We start from the raw sequence: 16093 nt of genomic DNA, 5'->3' as shown, positions 1-16093 counted from the left end.
GCTGATAAAACGAAGACAGTGATCGGTCGGTCACTCTTTGCCCCAGTTAAATTCAAGCGCAGAACATTAACACGCGCTCCAACCGCGTTAGAAGTAACAGCACGCGTGCTGAGATTATAGCAAGCACGAGATTGGAGATAAAATTCTATTTGGGAACGATGAGCGATTGATAATCACGGCGCTTTGTGCAGGTGGAAACATCGATTAGAATAACGGTACATGTGCATTTTCGAGCTACACAGAAGGAATGAAACCGCTCAAAGTATTGATGGTTGATGAAGCTGCTCGGATTATACACAAATCATGCCAATAATTGCTTAAGGAACGAGAATTTAGAAAGAAAAATATTTAGCATCGACAATTCCATTGCATTCCATTATTTCAGTTTTACAATTTCATCTACAGAAGTATCCTATCCAGACAAACTCAGGAAGATCGAAGTCGCAACCCCGAGTGAGTAGACGCCAATCACGGCCCCAACCAAGTCTTTACCGGACCGAGTCGCAGCCCCAATCCCAGCAATCCCGGCGATGCCGATCGGAACTCGAAACATCACGGCCTTCCCTGCATTCTCGACGATAGCGCCGGCGAAGAGCTCCACTGCCCACCTGCTTGAACTGGGCCGGCCCAAGAGTTTGGGCGTGGTCGGGACGAGTGACGGCCTTGAGGGCGGAGTCGACAAGGGAGCGGGTCGGGGGAGATGGGACCCAGTTGAGGATGAGAGGGTGCGGGTGGAGGGTGTGGAGGGTTTTGTGGAGGTGGTCGGACGCTGTGGGGAGCTGGTAGGGGAAGACGCCGTCGAAAGCGTGCTCCGTTAGGGAGAGGCAGTGAGTGAAGGCCGAGTCGCAGGCCGAGTCGAAGGCGGGCGAGTTGGATAGCGAGGATTTGACTCGCTTTGAGGCCGAGATTCCCATCCTCTTTCACTCTATTGTGTTCCGTGCGACTGACTGCCTGTGCCTTGAGTTTCACACGCTTGATACAACAAAACTTTGAATCGAATTTTTCGAAAAGAAAGATGTTTTTTTTTTAAGGAAATTGTAAACTTTGTCCTTTAATTTAACTCAATTTAGAATAATATCTTTTAACATTAGGTAAAATCCGTGATCATTGATTCCTTGATTTATTAAAACGTGTCTTTTTTGTCAATTTTGTTAAAACTTCTGTCAAAACGAGTCACGTAGGAAAAATATGGAAAGCCAAATAAAAAAAAATTATAGCAATGATCCTAAACTTTAAACTAATTGATGAAATGATCTCTTAATTTTAACCTAATTAGAACAATAGTTCCTCAAATTTAATCTAATTAGAGTAATGGTTTCTAACTTAACTTAATTGTATCAATAATTCTTTCAATATGACTTTTTTTTATGAAATTTTGATGAAATTGACAAAAAATAACGGTAGTCATATGTTTTGATGCGTTAAAGGCCATTAATTATGAATTCTTAGTTAAAACACCATTGTTATAATTAGCTTAAAATTGATAAACCATTTTTACCATTTTCTCTCTTTTTAATCTTCCGAAACCTCACTCCACAATCCACATCCAACAGCATTCATGAAATCTGCTGTGATGGGTTTGTTGGGTTGTATGAAATTCCACCTTCCTCAACAGGGTTTGAAACAAGATCACCCAGAACTCAACCACCTGCGCTATTTATCCGCAACACCTTCTTCTTCTTCCCCAAAATTCACCACCGTCTGTGGCGGCCTGAGAGGGGGACCGAGAAAGCCTCTATGGAAGTCAAGGGTGCTCTCCACAGAAGCCATTCAGGCAGTTCAGTCTCTGAAGCTTGCCAAATCAACCCCATCGAAACTCGAGGAGGTTTTTGATGCAAGACTCTCCAGGCTCTTGAAAGCTGACTTGTTGGACGCTTTGGCTGAGTTGCACAGACAAAATGAAGTCCAATTAGCACTCAAGGTTTCTCATCTCTCTCTCTCTCTCTCTCTCTCTCTCTCTCTATCTTCTTTTCTTTTCTTCTCTTGCATTACATTTACAAAATTTCGAGATGAAAATGGTAGGCCTAATTTTTCTTCAATAGTAATAGTGGTGGACGTGAACAAATTTAGACTCTTTTGGGACTGTTTATTTAGAAAGCACTTATGCTTAAAAGCAGTTACTCTGGAAGTTATACAATTTGAAACACCTTGATCATTTTATTAAGAATCCAATGTGTTTTTTGAAGAAGCATCTAAAGCATCTGGCAGGTGTTTCTTCTGAAGCTGCGTTTATGATCCAGTAGCACTTTCAGCTTTTTCTTCCATAAGCTCTTTTTGGTTGTTGGAACACTTCCAGAAGCAATTCCAAAGGGACCCTGTATATAATAGCGTGATGCGTGAGAGTAGGTTCGATATTCTTTCTGCATTTGTATCTGGGAACTAAGTAATAGAGTTCTCTCCGCGCAAATGAAATGAAATTTGAGGAAATTAGGACCACAAATGGATTTGTTCACACTGATAAGTGTATTTTCAGTCTATGATTTCAATGAATTTTGTTCTTCTAATCAGATAGTAAGTAATGGAACACTTATTTTTGTGAGTATATTTTGTTAATACAAGTCTAATTATAAGGATATGAATTATGTATGGTTTCCTTATCTAAGGATGCATCTTTGCAAGGAATTATGTCTACGATATTCTAAATGTAAGAGAGCTTCTCAATTGAGAAATGCTTTGCAAGTCCTTATTTGACAACTTTATTTGGGGTGAAATATAGGAGAACATTGGTAGACCTCAAGTGTTTCTGAGAGACAGTTTCCGATTTTCTTAGAAATAGCAGCCAAGCAGTCGTTTTCAAGTATGAAATAGAAACAAGTCCTTGGCTGTCAACTCTGCCTTCTCATTCAACCAAGTAGGGAACTTTATTTATTTTGAAAAGGCATGTTGTTATCAGTTCATAGTTTGTACCTTTGCAGTTAACCATCTGAACTTTTGGTGGTTCCTTGTTCTTTCGGTAATGGCTAGTTTGTCAGTTTCTGAACGTCGGACTCCAATTTGGAAGCTGTTTAACTAAGTTGTGACCTAGTTTGTTCATAATGTTTAACTAAGTTGATAATATTTGAGCATTTTGTATTTTTCAATTATCTATGTTATCTCAACTGGATTCAGGTTTTAGGTCTTCAAATTTGTGCGGGAGGAAGTATGGTATAAGCCAGATCTCTCCTTGTACTGTAGCATGATCCTACTGCTGGGGAAGAACAAACTGATTGAAATGGCGGAAGAGCTTTTTTCTGGATTGAAGGAAGAAGGCTTAGAACCTGACACAAGGGCATTCACTGAGATGATTGGAGCTTATATACAAGTGGGCATGACGGAAAAGGCAATGAAGACCTATGAATTGATGAAGGCATCAGGCTGTGCCCCAGATAAATTAACGTTTACAATATTGATTAGAAACCTTGAGAAGGCTGGAGAGGAAGATTGGGCGGCTTCTGTCAGGCAAGATTGTGCTGAATATGTAGATTCTCCTGAGAAATTTTTTGAAGAAGTTGAACGCAAACATGTAAGTGTTCAAACTTTGGGTTCTCACCTTCACTATCATTTCATCAGCACCTTATTGAGTAATCTCTTAGGATATCACCTAAGGTCTACATGCCTTATTGAACACAGAATGGCAAAGAAGGATTTATACAGTATTATATATGCGATGATATCTTTGTTTTCTTCCTCTTTCATGGAATGCTCATCAACCCTCTCTATCGAGTAAACCTAGGCTCTCCGTGTAATATTCAATGCATGCATACCCTGGATCTGTATGAATTCCTAGAAATTCATTTCTGTAGTATTCTTAGGATCATGAGAGACTACCTCTCCGGTCTTCCCTCCATGGTCATACAGCCCTGCACCCAATAACCAGTACAACTCGGAAATTCGGGATGACATTTGTATCAATGGAGAATTTCTTTGTCCATGATCCACCACCCCATACTCTCTCATAATCCAAATACTATGTCTGTTTTGATCATAGCGTTTCACGGCAATAGACTTTCCAGCAGCTGGAATGGCCATGTACTTGGTCGGCAACTCACAAGCAAAATCTTCGGGCAACTCATTCTCCTTAAAATTCTCACCACTCACATCAAATGACAAAATCACATCAATTTGGATCATAATTTTATCGGGAAGGTATTTTTAGTTTTGACCTATTAAGAATCTGACTGCTCCTTTTATCATGGCAGGGGAGGAGATCACTCAATCTTGTTTAACATTTTTCACTCAGGGGACTGCAAATGTAGGGTTGGTTAACAGCGGTATAACCAGTTACCGAAAGCTGCCGGATACATCTGAGGAACAAAAGCAAATGGCTCAACATCGCTGTTTCTGTCTCTGTTCTACATGCGGGTGTTCAGTAATCCTCTTCTGGGACCTTGTTTTAAAAAAAGTGGAACTAGTACGGCTTGTGGCAAATATCCTAGTAGTAAAGTTTGTGTTTACATATCTTGTTCACCGTATATGGTTCTACAGCAATGTCAGATTTCCGACCCTTCCCTTCTCCCTCTCTGTTCGGTCTTCTTTGTATCGAGAAGAAAAATTACACCAAAACTTTGAAGCCATTTACGCTGGTTGGTTGAGAACTTGTCGGTTTTCGGATACAAGTTAGTCGGATTCCAGTTCATAACCTCGAGTTTTGAAGCCTGGATTCGGTTAATTCTACCCAAACTCTTTGAAGCCCGAGTTTTTAACAATTACAGTTAATATTAGGCCACAAATTTCCTCACCTTCCTTAAGAAATAAATCAAAAGTAAACAGAAATACATCAATTTTCTTTTTCCTCAATTGATCAAAAGGCGTATCGACAAAGAAATGCTTGAAAATACAAATATTAGAGACACCGGATACATATACGAGCATGGTCCTCCACCATAAGAGAACACTTGTATAAAACGAATTAAAGCACAACGAAAAGGAAATTAGACAGGAAAAAGGGAGACAACTCGAAAGCTGCAGATACAAAGTGAACATTACAAATTGGTTTTAGCTGGCTAAATGGCTGGGAGAGCTGTTGAACATACTATGCCACACGAACGCTTTTGAAAGCACGATCTCTAGGTCTTGGTGAGTCCAGTTATCTGTCGGAAGGTGTTGAAGAAACATAACCAACTCTTGGAATTCCAGCTTCACAAGCTTATCTGACCACTGCATATCAAACAACAGTGGTCTGTAACTCATTGACCTCTACTTCATTTATATAATCATAATAAAAACTGAAAAGCAATTTCGGTTGACATGCAATAAACGAAAGGCATTAAGTTTTCATATGGAATCTAATTGGCCAAAGAATACAGATATGGCCCCTTGGATTCTCTGCGGTCAAATTGACTCGACCACAAGGTGTGTGCAGAAACACCCTCGAGAAATGGCAAATATGGACAAGGAAAAATTTAGCAGAAAAGCCAATACTACCTTGGCCTCCGCCTTCCAGTCATGACCAAAAAGATCATGCATGGCCTTACGCTTTTGCCCCATATGCAACCATTCCCAAATTCTAAACTACGACAGAAACTCAAAAGGAAAAAAAAAAGCACAAAATGGCACTTAAATGAATAGAAAGAATGAAACCATTACTTCTGTCAATGGGAAGCGGTAGACGGTATAATTTTTCAGTTTTGAACACGTTGTATATCTCTTAAATGCTAATCAGATCAGAGTTTTCTTTAAAACCTCATGAAAGGAATAAAAAGTAGCATAAGCAACAGGATTTCTTCCATAACCAAAGCTGGTAACATACTAGCCTCCCTTACCACACTAGCACTTAGCCAAAAGGCCGAGAATCAAAATGCTAGCCTTAGACCTCTCCACTATTAACCTAATGCAAAGAAACCACACTGCTAATTGACAATAAATCGATAGATGCATTTCCTTTTCACAGTGAATACATCCGTACAAGTAACCAAGGAAACTATCCTTGCAAAGGCAAGAAGTCTTACCGTTAAAAGAAAACTGGCAAATATATACACAAGAAAATCAGGCAATGAATCTCCTTCAGCAAGATAGGTATCCCACAGGCGGGTGACGAGATCAAAAGGAATCTAAACAGGAAAAAAAAAAAAAAATCTCTATTAGCTTTGCAATAAATGATAAAAGCACCAAATTTCTGTTACTCCAGTAACCTCAAGATTAGTTAGAGTGACTTTGCCCATCATATGTGAATCTCTTTCAAATAGGGAAAACTACAGAAAGGCATGGAGAAGAGATCTTTAGAATCATACCTCCCGTATTAAAAGACAGTTGAACCAGCGGAAAGCAAATTGAAGAAATTCTAGCCCTTGCTCCTCCACGTGTGTAGATACGGGTTCTAGCACAATAGAATTAATACTGAGTATAGTAGTATACACATGAAAGATGATAGCAGAACTTTTACATGTTTGTTGCATCACACAGCATGAGGTACTGGTATTTTTGGAATGCATTATATTAAAGCCCGTCATACAAGCAAAAGTTGTTCTTGCCTTCAAGAAAACAAACCCTAGAAATACACTATCAAGAATTCACATTCACCAATAAAAGAATTTTCCTTGGTACAATACAAAACGTGCACCATCATTTTATTGCATCACATGAAAAATTGGACAAACAGAAAGAGCAAAGAAAATCACCTCCATAGCTGTATAGCATATATTAAGTTATTAACACAGCCCAACTTTAGCCTAATGTTTGCCTAAACTCTCAATGGTGCATAATGTGTAAGAAGGATTCGAAAGTGTGCCCTGTGACTTCAAATCTTTGGTTAAAACTGTCTAGAGAAATAGAAGTAAGCTGGGTTATTCCAAGGGACTATTTTCCCTTCTTTTTGAGAAGGATAAGTACCAGGTAGGGGAAAGAAGCCAGAGTTATATGGGACTCCATGCTCTTGACTGTGTTTTGGGTTGTTTGGTAGGAGAGGAACAGAAAGAGTTTGAAGCATATGATCGCATTTGGGCTCTGAGATGTTATGGAACCAATTCAGTTTAAGTCCTTTCTTTGGGCAACTGTTTCTGTTAAATTAAGGGATTATCTTCAATATAATTGCTCATATTGGCAAACAGCAGTGTGTATAATATGTCTGTGTTTTGGTAGGGTCTATTTTAGAAATAAATTGTTCTATTTCTTTTTGTTGGTTCATGTCCTCTATTGTTTAATGGGCAATAAAATATAAGCTTATATTTTAGTATAATTTGGATAAGTTTAAAACAAATTCTATATGTCCCTTCATTAATTCCTGCATGATTAGAACGCCCCATCTTTAGGCAGCCAAAGCATCCATATGTGAAGCAACGCCTGCCATACTAATCTCAGATCATTCTGCCTTCCACACATCCTATTTATTCTCTTTGACAACATACGAACATACACCCCAGAAACACCCAAAAAATTATTATAAAGTACCCTACAGGAAATGGAGCATGTTGCTTTGGCTCTCTCATTCACCGCTTGTAGTTACCCATAAGTCCTAATATGCATAACAAAGAGAAGAAAATTCCATTTTGAAAACCATGACAGAGGAAATGTTTCAATTCTTCAAAAAATTGACAGAAATAATAAAACTAACCAAATGTAGCTTGTAAATTCATTATAAAAAAAGTACTGGGTCATGCAGGAAAAGAGGTGCAAGAAGGAGAAACTAGATACTGAAATATGGGAGTTACCATCAATCCGCCTGACCAATTCCTTTAGCTTAAAAACTAGCCTCTGGATTCCCGGCTGAGCAAATGTGTAATGATCTTGCATACCATCGAGTAACTTTGATAGGCACCAATAGCAATCAGCCTCAACGTAAGATATTTTATCGGGAGACAGATCGGAGATTGACCAATTATCCACACTCCCTTCTAAGTATTCTGACAAGAAAACTACTAGAAAGGGAGTAGCCAGATCATTTATTCCCTGAACATATCCACTTGCAGGATGTCTAATGGCCCTGAAAGAAATTAGGAAAAGTAAGTTGAAAACATGTCACTAGTGATCATAATAACAAAAAAATTCAAGAAACAAATAACTCAAAATGATCATAATAACCATGCTCCATATCTGACTCAATTTTTAAAATCTAAATTACAGAAACCCAAAAACTGCTCACCCAATTCGTAATGCTAGCAGAATAAGTAAACGCATAATCATTTTCACTTCGATAAGTAAATGTTGTATCACATACTATCTGCGCACACTCCACATTTACAAAAAGATGCTCCATGGAAAGCCAATGGAATAGACCTAGACCTTAAAACATCCTGATTACAAAAAGATCCTCTTGCGAGATTTTCTTGTTCTGTTCTTGGTGGATTTCTTATCCACTTCTGTGTATTTCACTTTTCTTTTTTAATAAACTGTTATAGTTTCTTCTAAAAAAAATAATAATAATACTCACTAATAGTTGAGTAACAGTTTGGGTATGAGAATCAGGCCCTGTATTCCCATCCCTCTAAATAGACGGTCAATCCTACCCAAAAATATAGCGCAGTTGAACTAGAACATATGAACTTAAACAAGTAGCTATCAAACTTGAAAGCACCATCCGCGAACCACACAATTTGAAACTAATACTTTAGGAAATCCTTTAAGGCAAGTCAGAAATATCCAACTACGTCTCTTTATTAATAAGAAACCTCTAAAGTATAGACATGGACATAGGCTGGTTTTTAAACCCTACTCAAGATGGAAGACAACAATGCAGAGCCAAAATGATATATGTTTCATACTGTAACTACAGCGTAATTATCCGCATGTTTAATGAACCAAAGTCCTTTGCATGAACCCTAAACTAAGACAATTGGTCTGAACTTTCTAGATAAACCATATATCTGGGATCAGTATTTTATGCTTGTTGTTAGGCATAAGTGGTCCAATAGATACAGGCTATTGCAAAGGTTGATAAAAATATAAAACAGAAGGTCAAACATATTTGGGTTCATGAGCTGCTGAACATAGGTTGAAGAAGATATTCCATAAGCCATCATGTCACCTTTTCTCACATTAACACATAAGATGTTAATAAAACTCAAAAGGGACCAGGAATAGTATTTAACCATGTGTAAAGGATCCGCTCCAAGGATTTCTGGACTTGTTCTTGCTGAAAAAAGGATACATCTGGCACTGTTCTTGGGCAATCAACAGCAATCTAAGATAACAATAAGTTATTGTTAAATTCACCAAAAAACGTATTAGAAATTTAGAACTAAGCAGATGGGCATTTTGGAATATATCAAGGCACCTGGCGAAGCATGTTTATCTCATCATCTGAGCGCTCAGAATCCGGAATGTCATAGTACTGGGAAACACAATCAAGATACTCGAGGCGCTTCCTTTTCAGAACTCCCCCCCTTCTATCTGAATTAGGTGGTGCATATCCCTGTTGTCAGTTCATGTTTAATTTCATACAAGTAACAACTTACCAGATAAAGATATCCCAGGTTATTACAAGGGGATATAAAAAATGAACTCCCTTTCTAAGACATAATGTTATCTAAACAAATTCTTTAAAACTTCCATTCCAATTATAAAAAACAAAGCAACAAAAAATTCATAAACAAGAAAAAGTCAACGATATGAAGTGAAAAATAACCACAAAAGGATCAAAAATGCATAAAACATCAATTTCAAAGCATGGGCAGAACAATGGCCACCCACAGGGTGCACTTGACATCCATGACCCAGCTGCAGATATGGTTGTAATGAACAAAACTGTAGAATTACAAAAGCCAATACAGTGGACCTTAAGGAGAACCTTGCATCCTTAATGTCCATTATGCTTCCTATCACAATGTTAGCACAGAGTATACTATATGCAAGCCACACAAAGTATCCGGTCGTCACATTTACACATTACATGCTACTACCAAGAGGATTACGGCCAAAAGGTATCTATCCAGCAGTAGATCCTTTAAATTCAACATCAACTATGCCCGCACAAAGTGAATACTTTTCATGCATAATGCTCTATGGGCAATATTTCAATATTTTCAGCATCCGTACAAGCTAATGCCCAATAAACCAATTATTAGCATCCAAAAAATTTCAAATTCTTAAAAGGATCCAAACCTCGAGCTTACCAAAAGAAGCCTCCATACGTCTGGTCGCATATATGGTGGTATGCCACTCCAAGACAACTCACGCAACTTCTCTACACAAACAATTAAAAACTAATTTTTAAAAGAAAAAGGAAAGAGGAATTAAAATAATACAGAGCTCAGTCAGCTCAGCACGAACCAAAATTTGTGGAGTGATAGATATATCATAAAGAAAATAATGGAAAATTCAGATTTCAAGTGATAAGGTTGTCCTTTAATCATGATGATACGCTTATAAAAAAACGTAAAGAAACATAATCGAGAGCATATTCTAACAGGTCCAAGGGCCACCCTGCTGCTATAATATTAATATTATCACCATATATGCAGGAGAAAATAACAGGGGAAAGAGTGATGAGAAAGTCATTATACCTAGTATGACTGTTGTCCCTGAGAGAACCTTTGTGAACTTTGCAACTCTAGCAGAATCAGTACATCTAGCACCCGTGGTGGATTTCTGAGCTTCTTTGGAAGTATTCTCAGTATCGGAAGTGGATGAATTTAGGCTATTTGAATTTTCATTATTGTTTGGCTTGATTGAACTCTGCACTTCCTATTTTAGAAGTAAAATCCTAGCTTTTACATTCTGAGTTAATCATTTAGTGCAAATACTATGATATAGAAATTTATTACACAAAAGATATATCAAAATATACCTCCAGTTCGTTGGCCATACGATCGCTTGTTTCAGATTCGTTGTATGAGAAGCTCCTTTCATAATTTGGAGAGGGGTCTTGGATGTTTGACTGATCTAGCGGGTCTGATCTCCGACTCAGTAACACTTTACCAGGAATGCTACGCCCTTTGAGCAACCTAGATATCAGAAAATAGAATCAGAACATAAATAAAATAAGATATTTAGCTAACTTTAAGACAAAACACAATCGGACTTATACCAAATGTAACTAATATCTAACTATGATGCTGATGGAAGGTGCAGGAGTAAGACAATGTAAAAGTCAGTACTAGTGCAGAACTGAATCGTTCTTCCGAACTTCAATATAACAAACCAAATTATCCTACACATAACCATTCTACCATAAATCAGTAAATCTGAGACACACATGCTTCTTAGTCATTGAAACAAATCCAGCAAAAAACTGAATCTCCTACAACCAATTTTCAGCAATATGACATCAATTTACGGTTTCATTTATACAATAGGCCGACGGAAAACAAAGCACAATAAGCGGGATTAAAACTGTGAATCGCCCGTTAACTCTAAATTCCAATAGTCTGATTGCATCTGTTGTCCCCATTTTCTCACCAACCAAACAGAAATGTGCATTAATGGATTCTTCAATCTAAGCACATAGATCTCACAAATCACTGAACTCTTTCCACTGATTTACATAACAAAAGGAACCACCAAAACCCACATTCGTTCCTCGGCCAAATTGTAGAAATTGGGAGAAAAAAATCTATAATTTACGTACTGGACCAATTCCATCATGGGTTTTCCCAAATGCAAGGAATTGAAATCATTTGTGGGTGTGAAATAGACAGTCGAATTAAGAATTCCCAATAGTTAATTGTAGTAAAAGAACAAGCTTTTTCAAATGGGTTTTCAAATCTGAGGAAAATCTTTACCAAAATTCACAAATAATGAGAAAACAAACTGTAAATTTAAAACGACAAAAAAAAAAGAAAAAGAAAGAGCTATTGTTGGGAAGAGGGAGAGGTACCCTTGAACATTTCGGAGCGTTTGGTTGAATGTTGAATCGAGGGATGAGATAGAACCTTCATCTTTGGAGTGATTTTCTTCTTCTCTGCTGTTTTTTTGGTTGCTGTGGTTCTTCATGGTTGACTAGATCTTCTGTGCTCAGTGATCCTTTGCTCTGGACCTCAGTACCAGTTACAACATTAATTTGTTCGGCTTTATTTCATATTTGCCCCTAAATTTTAGAGTTTTTCTACTTTAGTCTTCCACATTTTTTTCCTCCCAGGTTAGTTCTTAAGACCAACTCCAACCCTTGGAGTAAGTCCTAAAATTCCCCTTCTATGCCCCCCTTTCATTCCAACCCTTGTGCTAAAATGGGGTTTAAGGGTTAGAACTCATAAAAAAAAACCCAAATTCCGGCCAAAATTTAGCCCAAAATTAGTGGTGAAGCCCACATTTGAGAGTGGAACAAGGGAAGTGAACTGAACTCGCCCAGCCTAAACGTGCGCACAGCCTGCACAGTGCTTGCCCACCTTAGCTTCCCTAGCCCACCCATGTGGGGCTGTCGCCCCGTGACACGAGCCCAACGACTCATTTTTATGATCCAATGGCCATAAATCAAATGGACCTTGGATATCGAACGGTCCACTTTAATTTATTCAATTTATAGTTTTATATTTATACATTTATTGAATCCAATGTGAGATCGATAATCAAATATAATGGTAAAAAAAAAAAAAAAAAAGATCTAACGGTCCAACTTTAAATCCAACGGCTAAAACAAAAAAGTATATATTTAACTCAAAATTCACCCAAAAACTCTATAAATACATGTTCAAATATCCACACAAAAGTCACTTTTCTCCAACAATTCTTTCAATTTTTCTTTCTACCATCTTCCAAAACCATTTCTTCCAATTTCAAATTTTCAAGATGGCAAAAGATCATATTAGAGGTCATAATTGGTCATTTGAGGAAAATTTTGCTTTATGTGTGGCATGAGTTGCTATTATGCCATTGGCATGAATCAAAATAAAAAGGTTTTGTGGGCTAAAATCGTTGATAAGTTCAATGAAAATTCTAACTCTGGCCGAAGGGAATTTGGTGGTGTTTACGATTAGTGGAAGGTTATCAACAAAGTATGCACTTTATAGAAAGGAAGCTTGGAGAAAGTTATGATTGACATGGCTAGTGAAACGAGTGCCATATAAGTGGTGAGTTTCTTTGTTGATATGTTATTTGTCATGTACATAATCTTATTTTGTAACTAATTGTATTTGTGTATTTCTTGCATAGGGTGACAAAGCAATGGCAATTTACAAGACAAGAACTACGCAAAAAAACCAAGCTTTTAAGTTGCATCATGCTTGGGATGTCCTCAAGGATTGTCAAAGGTGGGGAACCGATGTGGACCAATAATGAGGAAAATTATTTGGTAGTGAAGCCACGAAGACAAATGATGTCAATGATGTGTCGATTCGTTGACCCCAATTTCTTATTTTGCAAGGCCTCTGGGAAGAGATAAGCAAAGGAAGCAAAGAGAAAAGGGAAGTTCCAAGATCCGGTTAGTGCAACGATTTCTATCAAATTTACAAAATTGGCTTAAAGCTATAGCTCTTGGGAGGAAGAAGCGGCCCGAATGCGCTTGGCTTTTATGAAGGAAGGGGAAAGGGAGCAAGAAAGGTTCGAATGTGATTTGATAAGGAGGACCTCAACAAATACACTCCATATAGGAAGAAAGTCTTACATGATAAGTAAAAGGAAATTTTACGAAAGCATGCCACAAAGAGTATCTTTCAAGATAATGATTCATCTCAAGGCTATATCCCAAGTCACCACCAAGTCAAGGTGGTGGATGTCATTATTAAGTTTATGTAGTTTACTAATTATCGTTTATATTAAGTTTATGTAGTTTACTAATTGCCGTTTGTATTAAGTATATGTAGTTTATTAATTGTCGTTTGTATTAAGTTTGTGTAGTTTATTAATTATCATTTGTATTAAGTTTATGACTTATTAATTATTGTTTGTATTAAATTTATAGCTTATTAATTATTGTTTCTATTCAAGATGCCTTGAATAATTATTCTACATATTTTTGCACTTTGATGTACAATAGATGCCTTCAATAATTCAAAAGGCCTTCAATAATTATTGTACATATTGTTGCACTCCCTTGAATTGGCTAGCCTAAGCAGTAGGACAATTCTTCCACTCCCAATGCATGCAATCGAGACTTCCTATCATGCTAGGGAAGCCTTTTTTTGTCTACTTTGTGTAGAAGCCTCTTCAAGTCTTCAAGATTTGGCTTTCGGAGGTATGTGGCTCCATATATGGCTTTAATTGTCTTACAAAAGCGCTTAAGGTTCTCAATAGCAGTACTTTCCGCAAGTTGACAATATTTGTCAGTTAAGTATGCAGAGTACCCATTAGCTAGCATCTGAATGCAAATGTGAGCTTTTGATGAGGTGATAGACTTTATTAGCCTATGACATCTATCTTCCTTGCAAGGTAGTGGTCATGATGGACAACTGCATTTAAGATGCTTTAAAAAAAAAAAAAAAAAACTCTCTTCTCATCCAATATTGCCTCTGAAAATCACGCTGCATAAATGAACGTCTCGTGACAGAACCATGATAGCTAGATCCGACATGGTGCTCATATTGCATAAACGAGTTTGCTAATTCGGCTTCTTCGTTGTTCATTTCTGCATGCCTAGTTGCAAGGCTTGCTTGGTATTGTGCCCTTTACATTACCAATCTACGCATTCTTCTATCATCCATTGATGAGATATTGATAATTTTGAGAAAACAAAAACACCATAAAAGTTGGATGATTGGTGAATATGTTGTGTGATGGTTAGATATTCAACATATGTTTATATGGAGGATGATTGAAGGTTTGCGTTTCAGGTGTATAGGTTTGTGTTTCATGTGTTTTGTATGTATTTGGTATGTGTTTCGTTTGTTTTGTGTGTTTCATGTGTTTAATGTGTTATACATCTCTATCATATGTTTTGTATATGCTTCATATGTGCTTTGTGTGTTTTGTGTTTATACATCTCTATCTTGTGTTTCATATTCTTCTATTGTGTTTCTTAAGTTTCATGTGTATATTTAGTGATTTTTCAATATTTATTGAAATTTAAATATTTTAAGGTTAAAATGTTCATAAAATTAATTGGGATAGTCTACATAATTTTGTTTTAAAAAAAAAGCCTAAATTTATTCTTTAATAATCTGGGCAAAAATTTTAGATCAAAAGGGTTGGAGCAGAAAAGTTGTTTCTGGGTTAAAACTAAATTTTCTTGCTAAAAATTTTAAGTTTTAACCCAAGAGTTGGAAATGGTCTAAGGGACAGTTCGATAACCATCTCGTTTTAGTTAAGTTTTCACTTTTTTGAAAGCTGAAATCTTGTTTAGTATACCAAAGGTTGAAACTCAAGAGCAAATTTTGAAAACTAGAGAAAATAGTTTTCACTTTTTTAAACTGCATGTAGTTGCCAAACAAGATTTATGTTTTAAAAAAATAAAAGGAAAAAAAAACACGAAATGGTTATCAAATGACCATAAATTATTATTATTTTAAATAAATTATTAGAGAGGAAGATTCGAAAACTGTTATATTAAGTTAGGTCTTAAAATCTTGTAAGTGTGTCCTAAATAAAAAGTAATAATTTAAAAAAAAATTGCAAGCAGTAAAAACAAACAAAGAAAAGCTATGCCACTTCCGACTCATGCCTTTAGCTTTTGGGTTGGCTAGAACCTTTTGTTCATGCTTTTAGTGGTGATCACTCTCGTTCTTGTAGTAGTCTTTGAGATTGTGGTTACTCTCTCGCTCTATTAAGAAGAACTTTTGTTAACAGTTGTGGCTTACCATTCAACCTTGGATCTTAGAGCAACGATTATTGTTTAAATCTTGAATTGTGGTTTAGTGGTTTATAAGCATGGTAAATGACTATCAAGAATAACTTCAAGTTGACTCATAGTACAGATGCTTTTTGTCAACAATTACAAGATCAGCATATGATGTTGCAGTCATTACCTTGTGATGATTTCGATAGTTATGCAACTAACACATTTTAGTTCTCGTGACTGTTATCTTTTGTGTTGATAGGATTGGGATCTTTTTGTGATTGAGGAATTGTATTGTTCTTTAAATAAGCTTGTAGTTATGGAGTTGTGTTATTTCTTTTAGCATGTGTGGCCTCGTTTGCTTTAACCACATTCACACGCTTGTCTCATGTAAGTTATTGGACGTTCTTAATGAATTTTTTTTATATCATTTTATAAGTATGCCTAATAACAGCAAAATGTAGATTATGATACAAAAATTGACATAATAGTATGTTATTATATTTTATAATAGTTTTAGTAAACGTCTTAAGAGCG

General features: G+C 36.7%; 3 protein-coding genes across 4 annotated transcripts; 1 reads left to right on the top strand and 2 right to left on the bottom strand.

The window, feature by feature from the left end:
• Nucleotides 1-331: 331 nt before the first annotated feature.
• Nucleotides 332-1000, bottom strand: LOC103933211. The gene is given in 2 exon segments (XM_009342870.3): nucleotides 332-610; nucleotides 612-1000. Coding segments are annotated over 2 exon segments (501 nt in total). The 5' UTR covers nucleotides 915-1000; the 3' UTR covers nucleotides 332-412.
• A 477-nt stretch (nucleotides 1001-1477) lies between these two features.
• LOC103933210 (pentatricopeptide repeat-containing protein At1g62350) lies at nucleotides 1478-4492 on the top strand. The gene is made up of 3 exons (XM_009342869.3): nucleotides 1478-1921; nucleotides 3116-3502; nucleotides 4179-4492. Exons 1-3 carry the CDS (start codon nucleotides 1559-1561, stop codon nucleotides 4203-4205), a joined length of 777 nt encoding a protein of 258 aa, XP_009341144.2. The 5' UTR covers nucleotides 1478-1558; the 3' UTR covers nucleotides 4206-4492.
• Nucleotides 4493-4752: 260 nt separating this feature from the next.
• Nucleotides 4753-11887, bottom strand: LOC103933208 (GTPase-activating protein GYP1). Of its 2 annotated transcripts, none has more exons than XM_048579849.1 (10): nucleotides 11729-11887; nucleotides 10697-10856; nucleotides 10416-10596; nucleotides 10026-10096; nucleotides 9188-9325; nucleotides 9003-9094; nucleotides 7626-7897; nucleotides 6210-6295; nucleotides 5928-6029; nucleotides 4753-5136 (listed from the first exon to the last, which is right to left on the bottom strand). In XM_048579849.1, exons 1-10 carry the CDS (start codon nucleotides 11842-11844, stop codon nucleotides 4975-4977), a joined length of 1380 nt encoding a protein of 459 aa, XP_048435806.1. In that variant the 5' UTR covers nucleotides 11845-11887; the 3' UTR covers nucleotides 4753-4974. The 2 variants fall into 2 exon arrangements, with proteins under 2 accessions (XP_048435806.1, XP_048435808.1); XM_048579851.1 differs by having other exon boundaries at nucleotides 10700-10856.
• Nucleotides 11888-16093: the final 4206 nt, after the last annotated feature.

This window comes from the organism of the source record quoted next, unplaced genomic scaffold (assembly GCF_019419815.1).
Source record: "Pyrus x bretschneideri cultivar Hongxiangsu unplaced genomic scaffold, Pyrus_bretschneideri_v1 Contig14, whole genome shotgun sequence".
Lineage (NCBI taxonomy): Eukaryota > Viridiplantae > Streptophyta > Magnoliopsida > Rosales > Rosaceae > Pyrus > Pyrus x bretschneideri.
The sequence above is the reverse complement of the archived record's forward strand: the minus strand, read 5'-3'. Positions and strand labels throughout refer to the sequence as shown.